We start from the raw sequence: 25575 nt of genomic DNA, 5'->3' as shown, positions 1-25575 counted from the left end.
CATGTTTTATAGCCTCGTTAACATCGTGATTAGTCTAGACAAATGCCTGGTGGAACTGGCTGTTGTTTCACAGAGTTCGTTTCCTGATCGCAGTCAATATTTGTTGGAAATGTTTGGTGGTCGAGGCCTGAGTGTAGTAGTTCTGGTCATGTTTGTGTATTTCCAGGACATAGACAAAGATCTAAGTAACTAGTATAAGTACATTTTTTTTTCTTTTATTGCTTAGATGGGTGGATGAACTCACAGCCCACCTTGTGTTAAGTGGTTACTGCGCTGCCCCACCCTTCAAACCGAAACGCATTACTGCTTCACGGCCGAAAATAAGCAGGGTGGTGGTCAATACCGTATTTACCATAAGGGCACACGGGGCCCGTGCCCAGGGCCCCCATTCTCAGGGGGCCCCGAAAGACCGACAATTTCTCTCACACGTTTATTCTCAAAACATTTTTGTCGAGCACATTACACTTTTTTCACAAATCAGTAATCAGAAGGTATTTACAAGGCATATACTATGCCTATAATAAAAGATTTTGCTCAACAGAAATCCCGAAAGAAACCGTTATCGAAATCGTAACTAAAAAACCAGCAGCATTCTAATATCATTAATGACATATTATATCATACTGTATTTGATTACCTACAATAAATGGCCATACTCAGTAAAAAAATGTTATTATAATTCGCTTTTTTTACTTTCCAAAAGGGCCTCAAATTCTTGTGTGCCCAAGGGCCCCATTCTAGTTTAAGACGTCCCTGGTGGTGGTACCCACTCGCGCGGACTCACAAGAGGTCCTACCACCAATAAATAACTTACACCAGTAAATCATTTTTAATAACTTACGCTACATAGTTATAGAGGTCCATCTTATTGGTTTTTTAATTTGATTGGCAGTAAATGTCTTTAATTAGATGGACCTGTAGCTTTAGCAACCAGTAGCCGCATATCCATGATTGTTTCACGGCAGAAATTAGTCGACCGGGGTTCACAATAGATCCTCCCACCAGCACCCATTCGTCCTGTCCACTATTTTTGTATGACGCATATCGCATATGTCGTGGATAACGACTTTTAGTAATATTAAGACGGTGGTTTTGATTATTATTTTAAATGATGAAATGTTGTTTTGATAAATATCACAAAATGAAGGGTAGACTCCGTAACGCCACAGTATAAAATGGCGGTACGTGGACAGAGTCGTGGCATTCCGTGTCAGACAGTAATTACGTCCGTCTCAGTCAGTGAGTCTCTGTCAGTCGGTCAGTCGGTCAGTCGGTCTGTCGGTATATGCAACGAAACTGTCGGTTTATCCTGTCATTGTGAAAGTTGTGTGTGTTGAGTTTCAATAATTATTATTGAAAAGTTTTATTGACTAAACTGAGTTCAATCGAATACGAGTGATAACGGAACCTACCGCTCAGCCAACCCTGACCTGTGTGCTGACATCAGAAGTGGGATCAGGACTCTACTCTCACCGGCGTGACGTGTTTGAACATGTTCGAAGTACAGCAAAAAAAACATGATGCAGATCAGAGTACTAGTAGTGGTACGCCACAAGAGCGTGAATGCAGCATACGTAAGTCGTGTAATAACGTCTCTGTTACCTCGATGGAAGATCTGAGCCATGAAGAAATCGTCACATCTTACGTTCTGGTTCATGTTGCCCAGTTTGACTGTCGACTTCATCACATGGCATTTACTAGCGGAAATACAACACGTAACAAGCTATTGCAAGAAATTAAGGCAAGTGCAAATCTCAAGTGAAACTTCGATCGCAATAATGGATCTGTCATGACGAGTGGGTAGTTCCGACAAGAATTATTTTAAGCGGCTGACTTCTGCTAGAGCTACATGGCACTAGTGCAGTAAACCAGGACATGAGACTGTGAATTGTCGCTGAAATTTTAGAATCTACTAGATTCAATACCAATAACACTACACGTTCGATGACTTCGGGCTCCAGCAAGCAAGCAAACAAGAAAGCAAGCAAGTTTCCGTGGGGAAGAAAAATTGACACATCTGAAGTCGTCGTGACCTGTAAGATAAGACGTCCGGTGCGTTCGTGTCTGGCGATGCGGCGGTGTTCGGGTTCCGCTGGCGGATGCAGGTTTTTCCGGTGAAGTGCGTGCTTGTGCGTGCTTGACAAGTGTTCGTGGTTGGCTTCCTCAGTGGGGGAGTAACATCGTGTAGGAGAGGTGGAACCCGTAAAATTGTAGTTTGCGTGGTGGCTGGTAAGATTTGTTGCGGTAAGAAGTTTGCATGGTGGTAAAATGTCTTGTGAGTCTGCACAGGTAGCCGGAGGTGAGACTTCCGCGGTCGCGGCCCACCCAGTCCGCGAGAACCGGGCAGATCGCCTCGACGGTACGGAGGCCGGCCGACGGGTCCGCCAAACGACGAGACCACGCCTCCAGCACGGACTGCCGAGATTGGAGCCCCCGCGCTGCGGCTGCACTTGCGCTAGGGCGCGCCGCCTCGTAGGAGACTGTGAGGTATCCTTGAATGACTCTGACTGCGATCGCGCGCTGCCGGCGTCACAGCCCGGCGACGTTCTCGTGGGTAAGGACGTGGCACCAGACGGGTGCTCCGTATAGTGCCATCGACCGCACGGGTACCATCACCCTGTCTATTTCTGCCGTGAAGCAGTGGTGTATTCCGGTTTGAAGGGTGGGGCAGCGGTTGTAACTATACTGAGACCTTAGAACTTCTATCTCAAGGTGTGTGGTGTGTTTACGTTGTGGATGTCTATGGGTTCCAGTAACCACTTAACACAAGGTGGGCTGTGAGCTCGTCCACACATTAAAACGAAGAGCGTAATCAAACGAAATTAGATACGAAGTTTAAAGGGCCGTTTAAAGTAGTTGACGTATTGGATGGTGACCGTTACACATTGAAAGCTTTAAATTCAAAACGTACTTACAAATACCCACATGATAGGCTAAGAAAAATGCCAGCATGACACATACCAGTCGAGGTTGATGTAAATGATGATGATGAAGAGCAAGCTTAAATTGTGGTGAAAACTCGAGTAAGGATAGTCTATCGGCCGTATTGTGTTCGACCGTACCAGTAGCTATTACGTAGTCGTAGCCCGGTAGAAATCGGTGTCTCTTGAGGCAACTCAAGTAGTCCGTGGGTGCGCGGTGCGCGTTTGGCTCTGGCGGAGGTCGGGGTCTGTAAAGACCATCGTGTGTAGTCAGCGGGTGATGCACACGGGCGATCCACGCTGTGGATGCGCATCATGAGGGCAATTGCGATTGCTGGTCGGCTGGAGAGCCGTGGCGTTAGATATTTTTACTCGGAAGTTTTCTTTGATCTGAGTTCCTGTAAGCTATGCCAGATTTGTACAGAGTAAATTTGAAGTTTGATGAACGACTGTGGTACGTGCTCTGGCTGCTGAATAGTGAACTTTGTATACCCTATTGTTTGATTTGGTTAAAATGGTATTAAAACAGTTTAAAGCTTTGATGACTTTAAATTTTCCGATAAGTCGTAAAGTGTAGTCAGGAGTGATCGAGCGGAACAAGTGTTCTCGTGGATGTTTTTGATTGTAGGTTAACCATCACACGAGGACATGTACAGTCAGGAAGGCCGTGTCGCAATCGACACGTGATTGCTGCAGCCAATACGAGATATGGGACGCAAACGCCGTCTGTCGGCGCTCGATGGGTCAACTATTCACCGGCCGAGCGGAGCGACGTGCCGGTAGCTGCATATCGGGCATTTTTGGTAAATGAGAACAATCTGGTGAGTCGTATTATTTTTATTTGGATCCTGGTGCCGAATGCTCTCTTGTCAAGAAATCTATTAGTAGTAGCTTCATAATTCAGCAATTTTTGCGATGGTCCTCATAAAAGGATTTAGTTGTTTTGACCAAAACTGTACGGAACAAGTCCTTTGCGATGGCTTATTGTTTACTCATTTTATGTCATGTACTACCCGATAGTTGTTTTAATCGGTTCAGTGAGATTGAGCATTCAGCGAAGTAGAACACTTAAATCTAGTGTGTCCTTATTCGAAGCCCAGACTAGCGTTATTGCTGACCAAGCTCGCAATGAGCTCATGGAATTGTTCTTGACAAGAAGTGCTGGAAGCACACCTTTTTTTAAATTGTTCTATCCAACGTATAAAAAGGGTGAGCCTTCTTGAGCTTTTAATAATTCGCGAACCATACCCCCAAAGCTTTTTACTTTAAATGATACTGAAAACAAGACATCAACCTTGACGACACCAGAGAGCAAATTGAAAAGTAAGCTAAAATTTTATGTTGAAATTGATGTTGAATTCTGATGATTTGATGTTGAAATGTTGAAATGGAGATGGATGGCTTTAACTGGTAATAGAACCTATGACACTCATGATTACATAGTTGCCTTTAAGTAGTGCTACTGACGAGACTGTGATGAATGAGGTGAGAGTACCTCCATCGATTGGTACAGCGGAGACCTGGGTCTCAATGGATACTATTGTTGTGTTGGTCTAGTAATGACCTTGACTCTATATTGTGAAATGATGTGTATTGGTTTTATCATTTGTGGTAATGATAATGTGGGTGGCAATGTCACTAGCTGCGCCGGCAGCCAGGCCATGAGCGTTCTATACGATTTTGTTGAAACTAGTGATGTAGAAGATGTAGTAGAGTCAAATGACCACGATACAACTGACTGATTAAAGTAAGGATTTTGTTGTCCTATTTTGTGTGATTAGTAAAGAACAGTATTCAGTGTCATTTATGACTGGTAATTGAACACCTCGCCCGATTTAGGTGATGTGTTCGTTTTATTCCGGATGGAGGCATTGCGATGTGTTTTATGGTTGAAGTGGGTACTGGATGCAAGTTCCACTTGCGTGCCGGATGGAGGCATTAGTGTTTTGTGTTGAAGTTGGGTACCGGATGGAGGTCCCACTTATTTTCCGGATGGAGGCAATAAGTAGTCAAGAGCTACTCGATGGAGGTGGCACTTGGATTGGGTTATCGTCACTCGATATAGGTGGCATGAGTTAATCTCACTAGATGGAAGTAATTGTAACGATAGTTTGTGGTTGATACATAATACTGATGAAATACTGCTCAGAGTTTGTAATGAAAGGAATCCCAATCCTCAATCGTGAATGTATCAGGATTGGCCGAGACGAAACCTGTTTGATATTGCAAAAGGTTGTTTTCCTTGCAGGAGCGTCACACAGGGACGTGTGACGTGTCAGAATGGCCGTGTCGTGGATAACGACTTTTAGTAATATTAAGACGGTGGTTTTGATTATTATTTTAAATGATGAAATGTTGTTTTGATAAATATCACAAAATGAAGGGTAGACTCCGTAACGCCACAGTATAAAATGGCGGTACGTGGACAGAGTCGTGGCATTCCGTGTCAGACAGTAATTCCGTCCGTCTCAGTCAGTGAGTCTCTGTCAGTCGGTCAGTCGGTCAGTCGGTCTGTCGGTATATGCAACGAAACTGTCGGTTTATCCTGTCATTGTGAAAGTTGTGTGTGTTGAGTTTCAATAATTATTATTGAAAAGTTTTATTGACTAAACTGAGTTCAATCGAATACGAGTGATGACGGAACCTACCGCTCAGCCAACCCTGACCTGTGTGCTGACACATATATTATTAGGATTTCCATCTTAAGTAACAAAATGGGTTTATTGATTACCCACACTGTAGTGACCGAGTCTACTCATGATCGCTACTGTCGAGTCTTTTCTATTTCCCGCGGCTCACCAGAGAGTGGCGTGGACATCTGACGTGACGTGTCAACGGTTATCGTTAGGTTATCCGCGGCCCAGCACGCGCCATCTTGTTCAATTATTCATTTTTTCATTATCGTCCCGCGCTAATGCTGTGTCGAAACAATAAACACAAAATTGGAACGACTCTTATCTAATGGTGTTCGATCGTTTAGTTACTAAATGATTAATGTGAACTTTTGTATGTTCGCGCTGTAGGTAGGTACCCAATTCAATGCGTGCGTGCGTATCTATCTACCGACAGGATGGGTTAAAGACTCTTTTACCAGAGATAGCAATCCAATAAATGGCAATTACCCACTATTAGTGTCGAAGACAATCAATCAGAGAACGGTTGTTATTTTTTTTCGACGTACATATCAGAAATACTAAAAATTAGATATTTTAGTGATCCTATAATAATACCTTATTACTTAAACAATTAGTCTGTATTTATCATTACAGATCTGCCACTGGTTAGCACCAAATCTAAGGAATGAATTCTATGAAACTGTAATTATGTAAATACATACCTACCTACTTATATTTTCCATTACACGAAATATGAACACAGAGCACTTCTAGTGTCAAGCGGTGTAGTTTATTTGCCAAATCCTGTCGCATCGGGAGTCGAACCCTGTACGGTGGCACTGTAACCTGAGATCGCGCCTAAGTACATGCACAAATAACGAATAATGTTACAATTTCCTGTCAATTAGACGTGTTTACATCATTGTTTAGAAAGGCAGCCCTTGTTTTTCATTTAAACCATTTGATTTTCAACTGTGTGCCAGGGGAATAACGTTTATTATTGTTGGGAAATGATTTCAGACACCGTTTAAGGGATTATCAGTGCCTTATTTGTATGTTTGTCTGTCTGCAAATCGCATTTATATAAGTTGAATATGGATTTTACGTGAGTCGCTTTATGTGGAGGGTCTGCTTTGTTGTATTTATTATCTGTTATTTATTACTAATTCAGGCAGACGAGTCCAACACGGCCCATCTAATGGTGAGTGATGACTATGCGAATAGGTCAGGACTTGTACCTACAATATTACATATTATTTACAATGTCTTTTTTTAAACTTTTTAAATGATTTTTACATTCATATATATTTTTTTAAATGTCGTGCTTTTTTGCTTCGTAAATGACAAAAGCTTCAATCCTTCTGGCTTAAAATAAACCTAAATTTTAATCTACTTGATACATTACAAAAATTTTATGACTTATTTAAAACTATTATACGTATGTAAATTTTTATTTAAGACGGTTGAATATTCCATGTTTCTTTCTTAACTGACGAAATTTTCATATTATAAACTGTCAGGTAGGTAACATTTTCAAAAACACCGTAACGTGTCAACATTCACTTCCAACGAGGAGCAGATAATTAAATATCTATGTATCTTTTAAAAATGTCGGACTTTCATACATCTGTACTAACATTCCTTAATTGACCCCTTTAGGGGTAAAATTTCCAAAAATGCTTCCATTTTGGATGCTTACAACAGAAAAAGCATCAACTGCCAACATTTAAAGTTTGTAGCTCCAATGAATTAAGCCCTGCGTTATCTATATATTAATAGGTGAAACAAAAACTTTGTACCCCTTTTTACGAAAATTGCGCGGACGGAGGAGTATGAAATTTTCCACAATTATAGAGAAAAATAGAGAAGAAGTGCAGAATGATAATTTTTTTTTTAAATTGTGCATAAAAAAACATTAAATCAATAAAAATTACATTATACCATAGACCTATATAGTAGAGACACGACATATTGTTCTATACGTACAATTGCTTATATAAATAGCACCCATTTTGAAGGCACACACATAAACATATATCTATCTCGTTCTTACTCAGCACTTTAACTCGCAGGAAAACAATATAACAGTATTTCAGTGCGTACATAATGAAACATGAATATACGTAAATGTCTCCGTCTCCGTCTAATGAGGCCGAAAATCCGCCATGTTTAGCGCGCCAAATGTCATTGTCACGTCAGTTCGGCCGTCTGTTTTGGGTTGTACATTATTTATTGACTTTGATATCGATTTAATATGATTGCTTATATAAAATTTCTTATTTTATCATGCTTAAAACATACAAAAATAATAATTAAAACATATTTTATAGGATCTCAAGAAAGTCGATGCCCCAAAACTATTATCTATATATATTTAAATTCATTATGGAGCCCTCATCCGAAAAATCGGAAACCATTTTTCGGTCGGAATCTATTGATCATGACACTAATCATAAATGCCTCTTTAAAATATGTCATCAAAACATATTTAGACATTCTGTTTAGATATTTCAGGAAAAAGGCTACCGACAAAATCTCTTCGGAACTATTTAAATAAAATAGTTTTATTCCGCAGTGAGTAAAACACTATTGTCAACTCGTTAAATATTTAATAATTGAGTTAATTTAGAGAGGAAGTCACAAGGAATGACGTTTGTAATTTTATTAACGAATAAATGTTCTGTAGGTGTTTTTTTTTTCACGCGGTCCCTTGATAAGTTTAAAATTTGAATCACTCTCAAGCGAAAGTGATTCAAATGGTGCGGCGCACCTTCCTTGGGGTGCGCTGCGGTAATATGTTACGGACTTTAGAGTCAGCAAAACAATTAAAATAGATTGTAATAGTCTAAGAAAAACACGTACTTAAAATACGATAACATTTAGCATGCTAGAAATGGGCTGATGGCTTTGAACTACGTCATATCTTTATGTTTTGCGACAAACGACAACTTTATAAAATCAGTGTAGCAACTTTTAGAAATCATCATATCGTTTACTTGGCAAATTCGAAGGACGAACTTGTCTTAGATTTCACCCATCTAAATCATATCATATTTGCACATAACAATATACCTACTTACTTCCCATTAAAGTATAAATTCTACAAATAAATAATACTCAACAATACTTAAAATAAAATGAGCCAAGAACGTTTATCGATAAAACCTGATAACATTGAAATCTTTTGTACAGCACTAAAGCCGCCATGTTTTGTGGCCAGATAACGTCACAGTGGCACGAAATTTTGGTTGACGTTTCATTTCCATAGGTTTCCTACTTCATTGCATTATACACACTACGATGTAGATATTTGACATGCATATCTACTCTTTGTTTCTGTTCAAACTGCTGTTAATGTTTAAAGTCTGTGGTCAAATTGAGAATAGAATAATATTGTTCGTCTTTTATATTATTTATCTATAGTTCTGTAGTTTTGGCGAAATTAGTGATATTATAGAGTTTGACAATAGAACCATAATAATGTTTAAGCTTCATGTATAATTTCAATTAATTATAGTCGAATTTCGACTACTGCGGGACCACTAGTTTTTATTATTGTTGAAACAAAAAAGTCGTCATTCTGATAGAATTAAGTTTTAATGTCGACATTATAAACATGGTGTATCTAATGCTCAAACATGATGTGTACATGAGAAAACCACAAAAACCAGATAAGTATACCTATAACTCAATAAAAATATCATAATATAGGTGATATTAAACAGCCGATAGATAAATATCGTGTGATATTTCAAATACACGTTTGTTCCTCTCGTGAATACGTGCTCAACTAGCGCTACCGAAAACAAACATTGAACAAATCATTTCTATTGAACTTTTTCAAAGTTTCCTTGGTTGCACAATTTGGTCTGTATTTAATTTTTAATTATTTAGTTGTGGCGGGTATCATTATACAACGCAAGATATTTGACAGATGCGACATTTTCAAGATAAGCTTGCATATATACCTACAAGTTCCGAAAAATTCGGAACATTCGGACCGTGTCGGTCTACCGAGCAACATCACCCGCTCGGTGGAAGATCTTCCCTTTGTCGTATATCTCCCCACATAGTTTTTATTTTAATTCTGAAGATGACCCGCCTGGTATTAATGTTAGTTAAGGTGAATTTTAGACTAACTAGATTCAATTACAAAAGTAAAGGTTACTTTTATTAAAATAAATTAAATAGTATTCACGGTGAAGGACTAAAGAAGACATCACCTCAGTTGTCAGTGACAACGGTGCGGCAACTGTGAAGTTATAGTTCGGAAATAATATAATGATAATAAAAACCCGAGATCAAACCGTAAAAGTAGTTCGAATTAGGTTTACGATACGCGAAAACGAAGAATATATTATTACATCTAGATCTACGTGTCGTAACTGAACGCAGTACTGCGGGTAGACAGAGGTCTACAAGAAATAATAATATATTATGTACTGAATGGACTTAACAATGTATTCTTATGGTGAGAAAATTACAAATGTATGTAGGTATCCTTATCCATTAACGGTGCTTTTAGGTACCACAAGCACTGGTCACCGTCCTCTTCGAACCTGTTGCTTGCGACGAAGGGCTCGACGAGCGAATTAACCCACAGACACAGCCTACTGAGTTTCTCGCCGAATCTTCTCAGTGGGTCGCGTTTCCGATCCGGTAGTAGATTCTGCGAAGCACTGCTATACGTTAGGGCGAAGCTGATATAGCCTCTCCAGTTTCTGTGACAACACCAACGTCTCGTTTTTACCATCGCACCGTCCGCCACCGGAGTAGAGTTCATCCATACTACCTGGAGCCACTGCGGTCATCCACAGTGCGTTTCCAGAGATCTTTTTTGCCACGTACCATCCGGCTATGGAAAGAGCTCCCCTCCGCGGTCTTTCTCGAGCGCTATGACATGTCCTTCTTCAAACAAGGCTTGTGGAGGGTATTAAGCGGTAGGCAGCGGCTTGGCTCTGCCCCTGGCATTGCTGAAGTCCATAGTCCATGGGCGACGGTAACCACTCACCATCAGGTGGGCCGTATGCTCGTCTGTCTACAAGGGCAATAAAAAAAAGACACCCTAATTAAATTATGAACGGACCATTTAAGTAAGGCTTAACTTTTACAATCGATTTTTAGATTTCAATCGATGCCCTCCAAAACCCTCAAAATTAATACCAGTTTTAAGTCAATTTACGAACAGCAATATTCTGACTGCCACGTCTACCGGCCGGAACTAAGCCAACTTCATCTATGTATGTAGAGTACAAATATATAAGTCAAGAACGAATACAAATCGAATAGCAAATATGCAGCACTGACAGAGATACGAACTCCGACTGGGATTGAACGGCAGTCTCACCACAGACACACGGTATTGGTACGCTATCCAGGATCGCTGAACTAGACCACCGATTAAATTGTTTCGTCGTCATTTCAATTCCGGCAAGATACGTGCCGTGTCGCGGCATTTATATCATGTCCCGGGGCACCGTGACGCCTGGTCCAATGATTGCTAATATAGAAGAGGCAACGGCTTAATGGATCCGTGTATTCGTCATAAATATAGTAAGGCCCGTTGCGATATCGAGCGGGCCACAGTAGCGCGACGGCCGACGGCGCTTGGAGTGTTTACCGCCATTACAGTGTTGACGGAGCGCGGCTCGGCTAATGCGTTCGCAAACATCGCTCCCACTTGACCACCGGACCCGGTAGGATTTTATGCAGATTAACTTCGGCCAGATGAACTGATTTCAGAGAGGTGGGTGGCCGGAATGCTCTCGTAAGCTTCTTCGCTAAACAAGCTTAAATGGCGATTCTGCGTTCCAGCTTTTGTGCTCGCACACGTTTTTATCTTATGTTATTAAGCTAACTAGTGGTCCCTCGGTAGTCGGAATTCGATTATAATTAATTGAAATTATAAGTTTGAAAGATACTTCTATAATCACAGATTTCGCCAAGACTACACTATAGACAAATAATATTAAAGACAAACAATAATAATCTATTCTCAATTTGATCACAGGCTTTAAACATTAACAAAAGCTTGACAACAAACAAAGAGTATATATGCGTGTGTGTGTCAAATGCATCGTAGTGTGTGTAATGTTTTTATAATTGATTTAATGAATTTATTAGCATAATTTGAAAAAAACTAACACTCTGCACTCCTTCTCTATATTTTCTTTAAGTGTGGATAGTTTCATACTCTTCCGTCCGCGCAATTTTCGTAAAATAGGTACAAAGTTTTTCCTTCACGTATTAATATATAGATAATGAGTGTATGAGTTACTTTGCCAGAGTACACATGTAGATTATCCAACCAAATGATATGTAATTGAAAAGGTTATTAACATCACAGTAAGCCAGTTGCGAATCTATTTTGAAAATGATGAATAGCAGCACTTTTGAACGACGGTTATTAATAGTCTTAATGATTTGGCAAGTGTTTGTTATCAAGGTATTATCGCGTAATATATGTTAACGATTCGTCTTATTTCATTAAATGTTACAAGACGAAAGTACAATTAGGAAAATAATTGCTCGATGAAATTTTGCCGTAGTCACAGCGCGATTCGACATGGGGCACGATATTCTTTCAGTTTTAACAGACGTTAAAAAAGTAGCAACTTGTCAATTCGACTGTGTTTTGAGTGATGATACAATTTTGTTGACTCTTTTTATTTATTTGAAATCTTATCTTCGACTTCGAATACATTGATTGATTCTCATTTTAAATTGTAGAAGTTTGAAGAAGAAGTTTATCTTTATTGTTATAATTTTGTATGATTTTTGATCCGAAATACAATAAGCCAATAGTGTCGACAGGAAAGGAGTCGCTTAGTGAGTTAACTAACAATTCTTGTCAATTTAATTATTTCGAATATTGTGAATATGAACCTGCCGGCTTTATGAACTAAATATAATATGTTTTAAAAAAATACTGGATATTTGAAAACTGAACTTTTTTTTAATGCTTTTGTAAACAGACGAGCACACGGCCCACATGATGATGAGTGTCTACTGTCGCAAATGGATGACAGCAATACCAGAGGAACAGCTAAATCGCTATGAATGTTTATTCCTGTTTATTGTTGTTTTATTTGCTTAGAATTTTTTACAAACGTTGATTGAAGCAAGACATGTCATAGCGCTCGGGAAACATCGTGGATGGGAGTTCATTCCAAAGCTGGATGGTCCGTAGCAGAAAAGTTCTCTGGAAATTCACTGCAGATTAACTGCAAATTCTCGGTAGTATGCATGAAGTCTACTTTGGTACAACGGTAAAAGGACACGAAGGGATCTATCTATCAGCCCACAGACGGTCTGCGGCTGGACGTAGGACTCCCGCAAGCCTCGCCACAAAGATCGGTCCTGCGTTGCTTGCTGGATCCCCGCGAGCCTCAATAAGTCATCGGTTCAACTTGTGGGAGGCCTACGCTACGTCTTCATCATCAATCAATCACGAAGGGATCCTCTCAAGCAATTTATTTCTTAGAGCAGCTTTAAATGAACTACATTTTTATAAATATAATTTTTCGTCTTGACGTTCTGCGACCCGGGTTCAGACTGTCCTTTGTTAATTTTTAGACTCTGATTAGGTCGTTGTTTATTTAGCCTTCAAATGATATCACATTCGTAATATCTTTCAGTCATTTTTTATTATCATTTCACAATTGGCATATCTTTTGGGCACGCATGTAGGTAAGCCATTATAACTTATTCAGTTCATGGAATCAAAACACTAAGTCACCATTGTGGGTCGAAAACCAAAGAGGATATCTCAAAATAGTCCATAACCACCCCATAAATGGCACAGCTTAACAAATTACCGTCTGTTACGATTGCAGACGGATCGCGCGGAGAGCGCTAGGCGGTTTTCATTAGTGAGTCCGCGTGTCTATGGCGCGTGCCGTGCAATAATTAGTCGGCCATGAGTTATGGTGCTGCCCGACACTGTTTACTGGGGTTAATGAGGGCAGCTGATGCCAAACGATGGGGCCAAAGCTTTCTGAAGACACGGGAACGGAGTCTCCGAGATATTTGCGAGTTTGTTTTTGTTTGTCGGGTGCACCTTTAGCGCGGTAATGATAAACGACTCTAGCCGATGTGTTCATGAGATGTCAATATAGTCAGACTCGTTAATAGACGACTTGCACTGGTACACTATGCGCGGAACGGAATGATACGCGTGACACAAGCAAGAGGTCGGCGTTAAAACTTTTCTTCTCGCTTCAGTTTCCTTAAAACTGACGGTGGTGACCATCGACTAGAAAGAAAAAAAGAACAAATATCTAGAAACATTCTTTTTAGGTTCTTTGGGGAGATAAATGCTTATATAAAGATGTCCAACGAACCCAGTATATTGGCTACGTCTACGAGTGCTTTAGTTTCTATGCTGTTAATAGTTAATAAGCGGTAGCCAATTATTTATTGCGAAAAAAAAATACAACGGTAATGTTTAATTCATTGAAAATCTGTATGTAACGTCTACGTGATATTTAATTACTTAGTTGTAACCCGCGGCTTAAGAATGAATGTCAGTGTAGTTTCTCGTGGGGATGGAATGTTTTTCTTTTTTCTTTTTTTTCGGGCCGGGTTCAGAACCTCCTACGAGGACCCCGTGTTTAGGGGGCGCGCGGCTATGTGGGATTTGACGATCTGCAGATGTTGGGAGCAGACCGCGGGACCAAGGCCCCCTCCTCCGACCCCCCGGTTCTGCAGCGGATGTCAGCCTCCTAATCCTGACCTAATCGAATAACTAAAAAAATCATATCACTCAGTTGCCTCATTTCGATGTGAAATAACGACAAAAAATAAACAAAAAAACAGACTTTCACGTGTATTATAATTTTAAAACGATAAGGATTTTAAAGTAAATAATTTTCCATTCTGCTTATTAACAAACAAATTTCGGGGTCAATAAATACCGATGAATATATTTGTATAAGCGTGACGCAATAATACCTACTGTACAAATTGTTATTTGTCTCAAAATGACTGATTCGGTAGTTAGTGATTCTGACTGTTGTGCCGAGGGTCCTGGGTTCGATTCCCTCATGGTGCAAACATTCGTATGATGAAAAGGTCTGTTTGCTCTTTACTTGGGCGTTTTTTATCAATATATTTAAACGTATATAAGTAAGTATGTCAGTCTCTTGTATCCATAGCACAGGGAATCCTAATTGGGGGCCGGTGATGGTGCGTGATTTGTTGTAATATATAAATTCTCCTGCGACAATAAGATGAATTCAGTTACTCACTTTACAACCACGAACTGGCCATTTTACTAAAACTCTCTTTAACACACCAACTAAGTTTCATTGCAACCATCGCCGCGTCATACACACACACACAGAGTTACGAAATATCCTCAGTGGACTGAGGACCTGGCAAATAGTCCAGTTCCGCTAGTGTATTAAAATCGGTTGTCTGTAAAGTCGGTTTACTGACAATAGATGAACGTGACAACGTCATAAGAAAATACTGATGGAATGGTTTCATTTTTCAAAAGACAATTTTAATTTTATTTGTTTGATAGATATTTTGTATGGAAAATTGACACCACATTCACTTTTCACTGAACTTCATACTTGACGACAACATGTAAATGTATTATTGTATAGCAGCTGTCCACGCGGATGCATCGCTCACTCAAGTAGGAGAGAGACAGATGTCGAACGCTGCCTAATGCGGAAACCGATTGTGCCTCTTTGTCGCTCGTTGCGCGCTCTCGCTTGCACTTCAAGCCTTAAATGGAACGCCTCAATGAGTCATGTTTTTTCGTGCGTGCAGCTGGCTCCATCGAATTATAAGACGTTGTCACGTCAAAAATGGAAATCATTTCTAAGGGCTATGGTTCAATTATCCTAAGAAATACAAAGTATGCGCTAATTGCAAACTCATGGACATTTGAGAAATGTTATTGAAATGAAAAAGTGTTTTCACTTCATTTCTTCTTCTTTAATTTTTTTCTCCGGCATGGTTTGTGCCGACGTAGCCAGCGTCAAGTAATAAGATTTTTATAATTCGCCGTTTTAGCTATTTACAGTTTATGAATAATAAAAAACGAAGGAAACGAATCACGACAAATTATTAAAAACGAATTAAATTTACAAATAGGATGAGATGGGATGAAATATAATCTCAGTAAAATTGTGACCATTTACTGAGACTTTTTCGGTTGACTTTTTGGAGGATCCCGAGAAGTTACGTTCAGCGGTTTTGTTTCATATTCCCAAATTTGTGCATTTTCACAGATTCTAAACAGTTAATAAGCCACCGTTATTACGCATTTAAACCTTAAGAAGCACTAAATAGACTAAATAAAACAAATCACACAACTTCACTCCTCGCGTTCCCGCCAAAAATTTCTTCACTTCATTTAGTGGTTTTGGCGGTAACTACTTTTTTTGGTTAAGTAGCATGTTTTAAATAGGCAAAGGGCTCATACAGCCAAAGCAACTGTGAATTTCTGATGTAAACAAACACAGAAACACAGAAAACGTGGAACTCATGATGAAGCTGGAAGCTGGAGCGTATCGATTCTGCTACAGTACCTATAGTTTATAAAAGCGGTTATTCTTTTTATTTGTGGCAGGCAACTCACAATATTAAATACCTTATAAAACTATCAATATATGTATATGTGGAAAGATCGGTAATTTTTTAAGAATAATTTACCTACATTTTAATTTTTACAGTTTTAATCAGTTTCCGATGGCACATTAGATTGGTTTTTAAAAGAAGACTAACCGAACACGCCTGCTTCGCTGGGCATTTAAAATTAACATAATTCTTTATTGTCATTATTATTAGGGAGTCCAACACTCATATATATATCAGCCTATCCATTAAGTACATGTATTTTCTACATGGATACCAAGTTTCAAGTCAATCGGATGCATAGTTCAGTAGTTATAAGGGAACATCCGTAAAAACCACTGTACATTTATATATTAATATAGATGAATGTCAATATCAGTCATCGGTTGTCATTACCATTTTGCGAGTATTTTTTTATAAAATTTTTGGTATTGAAGCTAAAATATACAAATATACAATATATACAAATATACAACGGAATGTACATATTGGTTATACGTACGTAATTAAGTTAACCCGAGCGCGGTAGTAGTGACGCGCGCGCCGAACTATCGTGTGTCGATAACCTAAGCCCTTTGAACTATCGATAAACTGTTCGCGTTCGGTGCAACAATGCGCTTCGCCCTAATCACTATTTTAACTAAACCAGGTAATTAACACGAGATATTGATAAATTGTAGGTATATATTATAATACATTTTCCTTTATTTATTTGAGTTTTTATAAAACATTTTTATTTATTTTCAGTGCCATTTTACTGAAGCCACGGATTCAGTTAAGGACCTTACTTAATATACATATCGACGCTTGAAAGGCAAACGTAACTAAGCGACAATAGCTGATTTGTACATAAATGATAGGCAATAAACCATATTCGATGCGCCAAAAATATATATTTCTAGGTCTATTAAAATAATTTCAATCCTACAGCTACTAGCTAGATTCTACTACAGCTAGATTCGTTAAAATAAATTTTGTTTTTAGGTATTTCAACTTTAAATTAGTCTTTAAATAGTTCACGCATTGTCGTTTAGTCACTTTTGCCTTTCAAGCGTCGATATGTATGTACATATCCAGTAGTTGAATAGAGAATTACCTCAAAGCAATGGTGAAACTATAATAAGCTAAATCGATTACCTAATTTAATGAAAATGTAAATAATATACTCAATTCCTGAATTTTTTTAGTTACATTAAAACTAGCGGCCCGCTCCGGCTCCGCTCGGGTCTTTAACAAAATTTTCAAAGATATTAGACGTAATTTTATTTTTTTAAATAAAAGAACACTTATTGCGGCATTACTATAATAGGTAGACATTTACTGTCGCGACACTTTTTGTAAATAATAATGTGTTCTACAAAGTCGTAGTACATTATTTTATTCTATCATCAATAGTTTTCGCACGGCACGCGATGTAAAGAATATTTTAGGTAATTTTTTTACACCTTGGGTTACATTGTTGGAGTTTTAGTAAGGATCCCTAATTTTTTCAAAAAATATTATAGCCTATGTCACTCGGGAATAGTGTAGCTTCCAAGCAGTGAAAAAATTTTTCAAATCGATTCAGTTGTTTCGGAACCTATTCAAGACAAACAAACAGACAAATCTTTCCTCTTTATAATATTAGTATAGAAGTATAGATAATACTAGTATAGAAGATAAGTCATCATTTCATCGTCATTCTTCTGCCCTTCTTGTTTTCAAGTTTTCTTCTTCCATACTCCTCTACCATATATGTACATCATTTCTTCGCTCACTCCCCTCTACACGTATCGTTTTCACACACTCATACTCACTTTACTTAAAATAATTACCTATAGTTTATCATATTATCATATTATGATTCCAATTCCAAAAATCGAAGATATTTATGAACTTGACACTAGTAAGAATTGCATCGCAAGAAGCTAATTGCAATACTGAAAATCAAGAAAGAAGAACTGTTTTATGCAATACATTGAGCGTAGTGCACACAATCCGTCACTGCACGCGGTGAAATGGTACAAGGAAACTGTCCTTGGAATCTTTAAGTGAAGGAAGCACTGAAAGCCTAAATTAAGTGTCATGCGTGTGATGTGCAGAGTGACGCGTCACGAGTCACATACGTCACGCGATATCGCTCGCCTGAGATCGGTACTAGACGCACTGACCACTCATTAGCTGTTACATTAGGATACTACATCTGACATTTGAACCACTATCTAGATTTTATCGCTGGAGTTAATGAACTAAGCTTTTATATTATGTTATATACACATGTGTGTTAGTAATATATTTACCTAGTGACTTTTATTTTCGTTAAAACTATAGGTACACATTTCGAAGAAAAAATTATGATAAATTTGTGGTTTATTTATCGCAGGGTATTGTTTTTTATGACCCTCTAAGCATAGACGAGCATACGATTCGGTTGATGGTGGGCAGTAACCTTCAATCATGGAGACCAGCAATACCAGGAGTACAGATAGGCTGCTCCTCGTCGCTTTAAAAATCTCATTTGAAGAATTTAGATATCCAGCGCCTCAAGAGCACTAAGAAGTGTTTAGACAAAAATGCTGCTTGAAATTATCTGTCTCTGAACGCAGACGATCGTACGGTAGAGATGGACCACGGCGGGCGGTAGTGGCACCAAGGTGAACGATCATCTCATGCACTTTAAACATTACTTTAGGTTTAGCGCTGTAAGCAGTAATGCGTTTCGGTTTGAAGGGTGGGGCAGCCGTTGTAACTATACTTGAGACCTTAGAACTAATATCTCAAGGTGGGTGGCGCATTTACGTTGTGGATGTCTATGGACTCCAGTAACCACTTAACATCAGGTGGGCTGTGAGCTCGTCCACCCATCTAAGCAATAAAAAAAAAAGCCCACGCCAGAACTACATGCCGTTGGATCGAATATTTATTGATTTATTTAAGGAAGAACATCACTAATTAATATGTACCCTCCGAAATTATAGTGTAAAATATCAGATACCTCAACGTTATACGTTCAACGAGAAATTTTTTAAGAGGGTTTGATCCTAGGAAGTGTCCTACTTTCTACGCGGGCTCTGACCCTGAACGAAAGTCTGACGTCGGACGAGAGAGAACAAGGGGTTTTTAGATCCCTAAAAACACCACTGGGTCCGCGGACTGATCCTAGCATCTGCAAACCGTCAAGTACCACAAATCCAGCTCGCCCCTTAAACTCCAAACTGAAATGGTCATAGAGTCATGGCGATTTTAAAAGCGCTCGTTTAGGTCTTCTTGAATATAATATATTGTGGTTGTTATTTTTTTTTTGTAATAATAAGAATTATAAAATATTGTTTGAGTCGTCGTGGCCTAAAGGATAGACGTCCGGTGCATTCGTGTTGAGCGATGCACCGGTGTTCCAATCCCGCAGGCGGGTACCAATTTTTCTAATGAAACACGTACTTAGAAAATGTTCACGATTGACTTTCACTGTGAAGGAATAACATCGTGTAATAAAAAACAAACCCGCAAAATTATAATTTGCGCAATTACTGGTGGTAGGACGTCTCGTGAGTCCGCACGGGTAGCTACCACCACCCTGCCTATTTGTCTATAATGCGTTTCGGTTTGAAGGGAGGGGCAGCCGTTGCAACTATACTGAGACCGAACTCATATCTCAAGGTGGGTGGCGGCATTTACGTTGTAGATGTCTATGGGCTCCGGTAAGCATTTAACACCAGGTAGGCCGTGAGATCGTCCATCCATCTACGCAATAAATATATAAAGTTCATTCCCCCCTAAAATCATAAGGCAATACGTGACATTTATTTAGGCAGTTAACTCAATAATTAACTGAAAATACAAAACAGGATAAAAGATAAACCGAACTGCATTAACCGCTCGAACTATCTCGATCTCCGCTATATTTTTTTTAGGATCATTTAATTATCATATGTGTTCACGGAAGCCTTGCGAGACGAAGTACTAATATCATCTAACAGGAGGAAAGGCGGAAAATATATTTAAAAAAAACTGCTGATGGAACCGGTTCCATTTTAAGGCGCTCGATGAAGCCCATAGATTCCTCAACGTGAGTACCGCCCTCAACCTTTTTTTATTGCCCTTGTAGGCAGACGACCATACGGCCTACCTGATGATGAGTGGTTACCGTTGCCCATGGACTTCAGCAATGCCAGGGGCAGAGCCAAGCCGCTGCCTACCGTTGAGTAGGTACTCTCCACAAGCCTCGTTTGAAGAAGGACATGTCATAGCGCTCGGAAAACACCGTGGATTGAGGGGAGCTCATTCCAAAGCCGGATGGTACGTGGCAAAAAATACCTCTGGAAACGCACTGTGGATGACCGCAGTGGCGTAACCTATACCCACAAGGTCATTATTTCGAATAGTTTGGACAAGGGCTTTCTCCCCCCCTTCATAATGGAACGCATGGGTGTTGTGCGGCAGACACCAGCAGTGTGGCGGTACCTACCCGTGCCGCCTCACTATACAACAGTAAATAGCACTATTCTGCCTTACTTCTGTATTTTGATACATTTAATTAGGGGTATTCCCAACCTCTACGGTGTCGGCACCCACAACAAAACCATGTAGTAGCTCACAAGCGAGACATTACACTTCTGTGCTGCATACGTATAGATAGATAGTTATTTTCACGAATATTAGAGTTGTATCCATATAAAATCTTATATCTTATAATCCGTTTAATTTTTTGTTTGTATCTAATCGCATAGTTGTTTCCAGTAGGTAGGTATATTTATAATACTCGCATACTTTCACATAGGTTCGTGAAACCGATGACGACAGTGGAATCTGTGTTGTCCAGAAAAATTATATAGATAGTACCGTATACTTATATAATTTAACATACCTAGATAAAGTTTAATATTAATTTTATTTGGCGAAATTTTCAGTTATTTTCACAATACGTACAGTTCATCGTAGAAAATACGCTCTGTTTATTTATTTACACTCAGGTATACCATTTATGTACTTCTTATTAGACTGCACCTGCTGAAGTGTATTTTGAAAATAGCAATAAAATGTAATGCACGCTCACCGGGGTCCATCGTGTAGCCGGCGGCGGCGGCGTGGAGCGCACCGTAATCCTTTCCGTCCATGCTTCCGAGCATCATCCCGGTGATGTCCAGAAGCCGCACTCAATCACCAGAAACTTCACGGCCGACGTTCGTCACGGCGCGTGACCACGACACATGTGAGGGACCTACATGCGCCGGCGCAGGCCTCGCTCCGCCCACCGCGGAGCCCGCAACGCCGCCAATCAAACCGCTTCGTTTCACACGCTTTTCCGTGTCGCATTTTATTCGAAGCGTGCGCTGTATCGCTGTGCAAGTCTCAACTCTATGCGGATGGTTGAAAGCCGACTCTCGGTTGTGATTCTTGTACGATTAACGTATGTTTTGTGGTCTGGTCGGTTGCGCTCGGGCAGAGGGCGCGTCCCGCCCGGGCCGGTTCATTGGCGGGTGCGGTACATGCGAGTGCGAGTGGCGCACTATGTACACGCGGCTGTAATTGATATTTTTACGTTCGTTTAATTTGTTACAATGAAAGGGTTTACATTTCTTCTTTTGTGGAATAATTCGAGCCGATTTTGCGGTATAATTTCTGTTACAAGTATTGAACGATCCAAATTATAATGCAGGTAGCCTGTACATTGTTTAAAGTTGCGTATTTAATAGCGGCCTAAAAACAAAAGGTGCTTAATCGTTATACGATTTGAATTGTTTTAATAGAGCCAAGTTTTTCCCTTAGATATCAAAGATTAGTTAAGATGACCGTCTTTGGCCTTTCCGTTACAAAGGCCTATCCAAGTTCCATCTGAGTGAGCTGCTCTTGAATAATCTTCTATTGATTTCCTTTATTCCGAGCGTCTTCTTGGCACCGATTTTGTGTAGTTAACAGTCAGTAGTGGACAAAGTAATTTCAGAATTCTGAAATACACATAGGACCTTCAAGTTACATAAAGGTTGGATAGAGCTTGAGCTTTGACAAAAATATTGGAAATACCAACATGCCTAAGTAATTTAAAAAAAAACATTACTTTAAACCTAGTCTTGTCATAAGTACTGAAACAAAGGAAAAAAAATCTATTTTAAATAACATTTTACTTTTACAGTTTGTTAGTTTAATACATAAATATAAAACAATTTAAAGTATAAAAGCTTATTCGAAATGGTCTCCATTGGCTGCAATACAGTCCTTTAAACGTTGAGGCCAGTTATCAATAGAAGCACGCACTTTTTCCATGGGAAAATTTTTCACTGTCAATCGTACGGATTGTTTTAGGGACTCCAAATTATCATGGCGTTTAGAGCAAGCCGTAGGTACTCTCTAAAACTGACCATAAATCATAATCCAGCCGATTAAGATCGGGACTAGACGACGGCCAGTCTTCAGCTCTGATGAAGTCCGAAACGTTCGTTTCCAACCAAGACTGCGTAGACCGAGCTTTATGACCTGGCGCCGAGTCTTGCTGGAAGGACCATTCTTGATTATTGAACATGGTGTTATTAAGGGGCTTCACTACCTTCTCAAGAATGGTATCTTGATACACTTGTGCCGATGTTTTGATACCTTTTTACAAAATTATGGCTCAGTCACTCCTTCATAGCTAATACCCCACCAAACCATCACTGAAGCCGGATAGTGCCCACGTTGTACTCTTTCGACTAATTGTGAAGCTTCCTTAGAGCTTTGAGCATAAATACGGTCATTTTGTTTGTTAAAATGTTGCTCAATAGTAAAAAATTTCCCATCCGTAAACAAAAATTTTCTGTGACCTCCCTTTGCGTACCGCTTCAGTAGCTGTTTCGATTTTACCAACCTATTCTCTTTTAAATTATCAGTTAAGAAATGACCAGTACATCTCTTATAGGCTGCAAGTTCTAAGTCATCTTTTAAAATACGCGACATGGTTCTAGGTGCTATCTTCATCTCCCGAGATAAAATATTTTGCTTTCGGACAGGATCTCTTCGAATTCTTTCCCTTACTGCTTTGACTACCTTTTTCGTACGAACACTACGTGGACGGCCAGATCTTTTTCTGTCACAAACAGAGCATTGCACCTATTAATAGCCCGGTACACAAACATTTTACTAACACCAAGCGTATGGAGAGTTTTAAAAATTGCATTCGGCTCCATACCTACTTTGTGTAATGCAATCACAGCGATTCGGTTCTCTTTATCACCGCACTCCATTTTAATATCGCAAAATATTGTACAATGTATTGGCGCCAAAATGAGAAAACTCAATGAGCAATCATATATAAATGACAGATTCCAAATTCAAATGTAATATTTTGTTTATTTTTAATTGTAGCAGTATTTATGGCCAGACTAAGTATTATAAATACGAAAATGTCTGGGGATGTGTAGATGTTACTCTTTCACCTAAAAATTGCTAGATGGATTTTAATGAATTCTCACAATGTAATAATAGCCCATACGAGTTACTTAGATTGAAAAAATAGGCGTATTAATATCATGGGCCGAGTAGTTTAGCGCCTTGGCTCTGCCCCTAGCATTGCTGACGCCCGTGAGCGACGGCAACCACTTACAATCAGGTGGGCCGTATGCTCGTCTGCCTACAAAGGCAATAAATATACAAAGTTTCAAGATGTGTCTTTGGCTTCACTAGTCACCTACAGTTCCTACGCGCAGTGCCTTCGACACCAGTGGCACGGCTTAAGCGATCCGACTTGTTTTTTTTTTTTCTCCTACCTAAGCTGAGAGGTTATTCCAGCGTAACCAGCGTTCCAGCTTGAGAGGCTATTCCAGCGTAACCTTAACTAGTAGGTGAGCTCACGGGGCTCAAACCTGACGACGTTGCTAACACGAACCCTAGCAAGAACCGTGCTTCGCAGAATCTACCAACGGACCGGAAACGCGACCCACTGAGAAGATCCGGCGAGAAACTCAGTGGGCTGTGTCTGAGGGTTAATTTACTCGTCAAACCCGTCGCTTGCGACGAAGGGCTCGACGAGCGGTGACCGGTGCTTGAAGTACCTAAAAGCACCGTTAGTGGAACGGGAGGATCCGAAATGACGTGTTTTGGGCGACGTCGACTGCTTTCCGTTCTTTCCGCAGGATCGGGAATGAACCGACTTGTACTGAAAAATCTACCTAACTGATTTTTGAACAGCGATTAGGTTTTTAGCAGAAGCTCTGGTTGCGTCGGTGAGAACGACCTGGGAATCGTAATAACGCAAGGACCGAACGGGTGTCTTGTCGGTGTGTTGTGGTTCGGAGTTGTTACATATGTACCTGTAGGCAAGTACACTGTAACTGCTAGTGGTGACCACGATCATTTTGCAAAGAGAGCAAATGACTAAGAAGAATAGACCTAGTACCTAGTACCTGCCCATGCTAAATATTTTCAAAATTACTTCCAGAGGATATGATTGCTTAAAATATCTACCGAGTGTATGTTTGAAGATGCGTGTAAGTATTAAAGGGAATATACCTACACGCATGAACACATAAATAAGTGATGTTTTCATTTATGTATCTACTTCGGTACATTTTTTAACCTGTTTGTAAAGATAAGTACAAATATGTTTTCTTATTTATTTCTTAGATTGGTGGACGAGCTCACGGTCCACCGTATTAAGTGGTTAGCGGAGCCCACAGATATCAACAACATAAATTCTGCCACCCACCTTGAGACATGAGTTCTAAGGTCTCAGTTTTAACATTACATCGGCTGCCCCACTCTTTGAAACGAAACGCACCACTGCTTCACGGCAGAAATAGGCAGGGTGGTGGTACCTACCTCTGTGAACCCATGAGACATCCCACCACCAGTAGGTAATTACGCAAATTATATTTTTTGCAGGTTTGATTTTTATTACAAGATATTATTTTCATTGTGGAAGTCAATCATGAACATTTGTTAAGTACGTATTTGATTATAAAAATTGGTACCCGCCTGCGGGATTCGAACACCGGCGCGGTAGCATCGCTTGATACGAATGTACCTGGCGTCTTATCTTTTAGGCCACGACGACTATAAAATGTAGGCACAGTCTTCATTATGCCCCTGGCATTGATGATGCTCCTCGGCGGCGGTGAATGTTTGATAGCAAAGAGATAGCGGCACCGTTACAAACATTTCAACTAAAAACCTTATAATAATAGAGATATTACATTTTGAACGTCGCTGGAGAAGGGTGCGATGTGAACAAATAGATACGGACCTATGGATCTAGATACAAAGTTCCGTTTTAATTGTAAACACATAAGTACGAGGTTGTAGGTAATTGAGTGATCGCGATGCCACATGTATATGTGTTTACGTCGGAAATTGTTTTTTTTTATCTAAAAGGCGACATATGACACGAATAAAAGTTCAGTAGCGAACAGGAGTAGTAATTAAAAGAACCGTAAATTGTTGAGGGAAAACATGAGAGGCGCCGCCGCGGGGCGTGGCCTGTTAATTACCACAAATATGTAGCT

General features: G+C 39.7%; 2 protein-coding genes across 2 annotated transcripts in view; one reads left to right on the top strand and one right to left on the bottom strand.

Annotated features, from left to right (window-relative positions):
* Nucleotides 1-21329, bottom strand: part of LOC101743636 (paired box protein Pax-1) — a 34169-nt gene extending 12840 nt beyond the window's left edge. Inside the window, exon 1 of the mRNA XM_004925646.2 lies at nucleotides 21159-21329. Coding sequence (XP_004925703.1) covers nucleotides 21159-21234 — 76 coding nt within the window. The 5' untranslated portion in view covers nucleotides 21235-21329. The remainder of the gene's footprint in view (nucleotides 1-21158) is intronic.
* LOC134201367 (uncharacterized) lies at nucleotides 1569-3807 on the top strand. The gene is made up of 2 exons (XM_062676008.1): nucleotides 1569-2487; nucleotides 3550-3807. Exons 1-2 carry the CDS (start codon nucleotides 2269-2271, stop codon nucleotides 3730-3732), a joined length of 402 nt encoding a protein of 133 aa, XP_062531992.1. The 5' UTR covers nucleotides 1569-2268; the 3' UTR covers nucleotides 3733-3807.
* Nucleotides 21330-25575: the final 4246 nt, after the last annotated feature.

The sequence above is a fragment of the Bombyx mori genome, chromosome 25 (genome assembly GCF_030269925.1).
Source record: "Bombyx mori chromosome 25, ASM3026992v2".
NCBI classification, from domain to species: Eukaryota; Metazoa; Arthropoda; class Insecta; order Lepidoptera; family Bombycidae; genus Bombyx; species Bombyx mori.
This window is presented reverse-complemented; position numbering and strand designations above follow the sequence as displayed.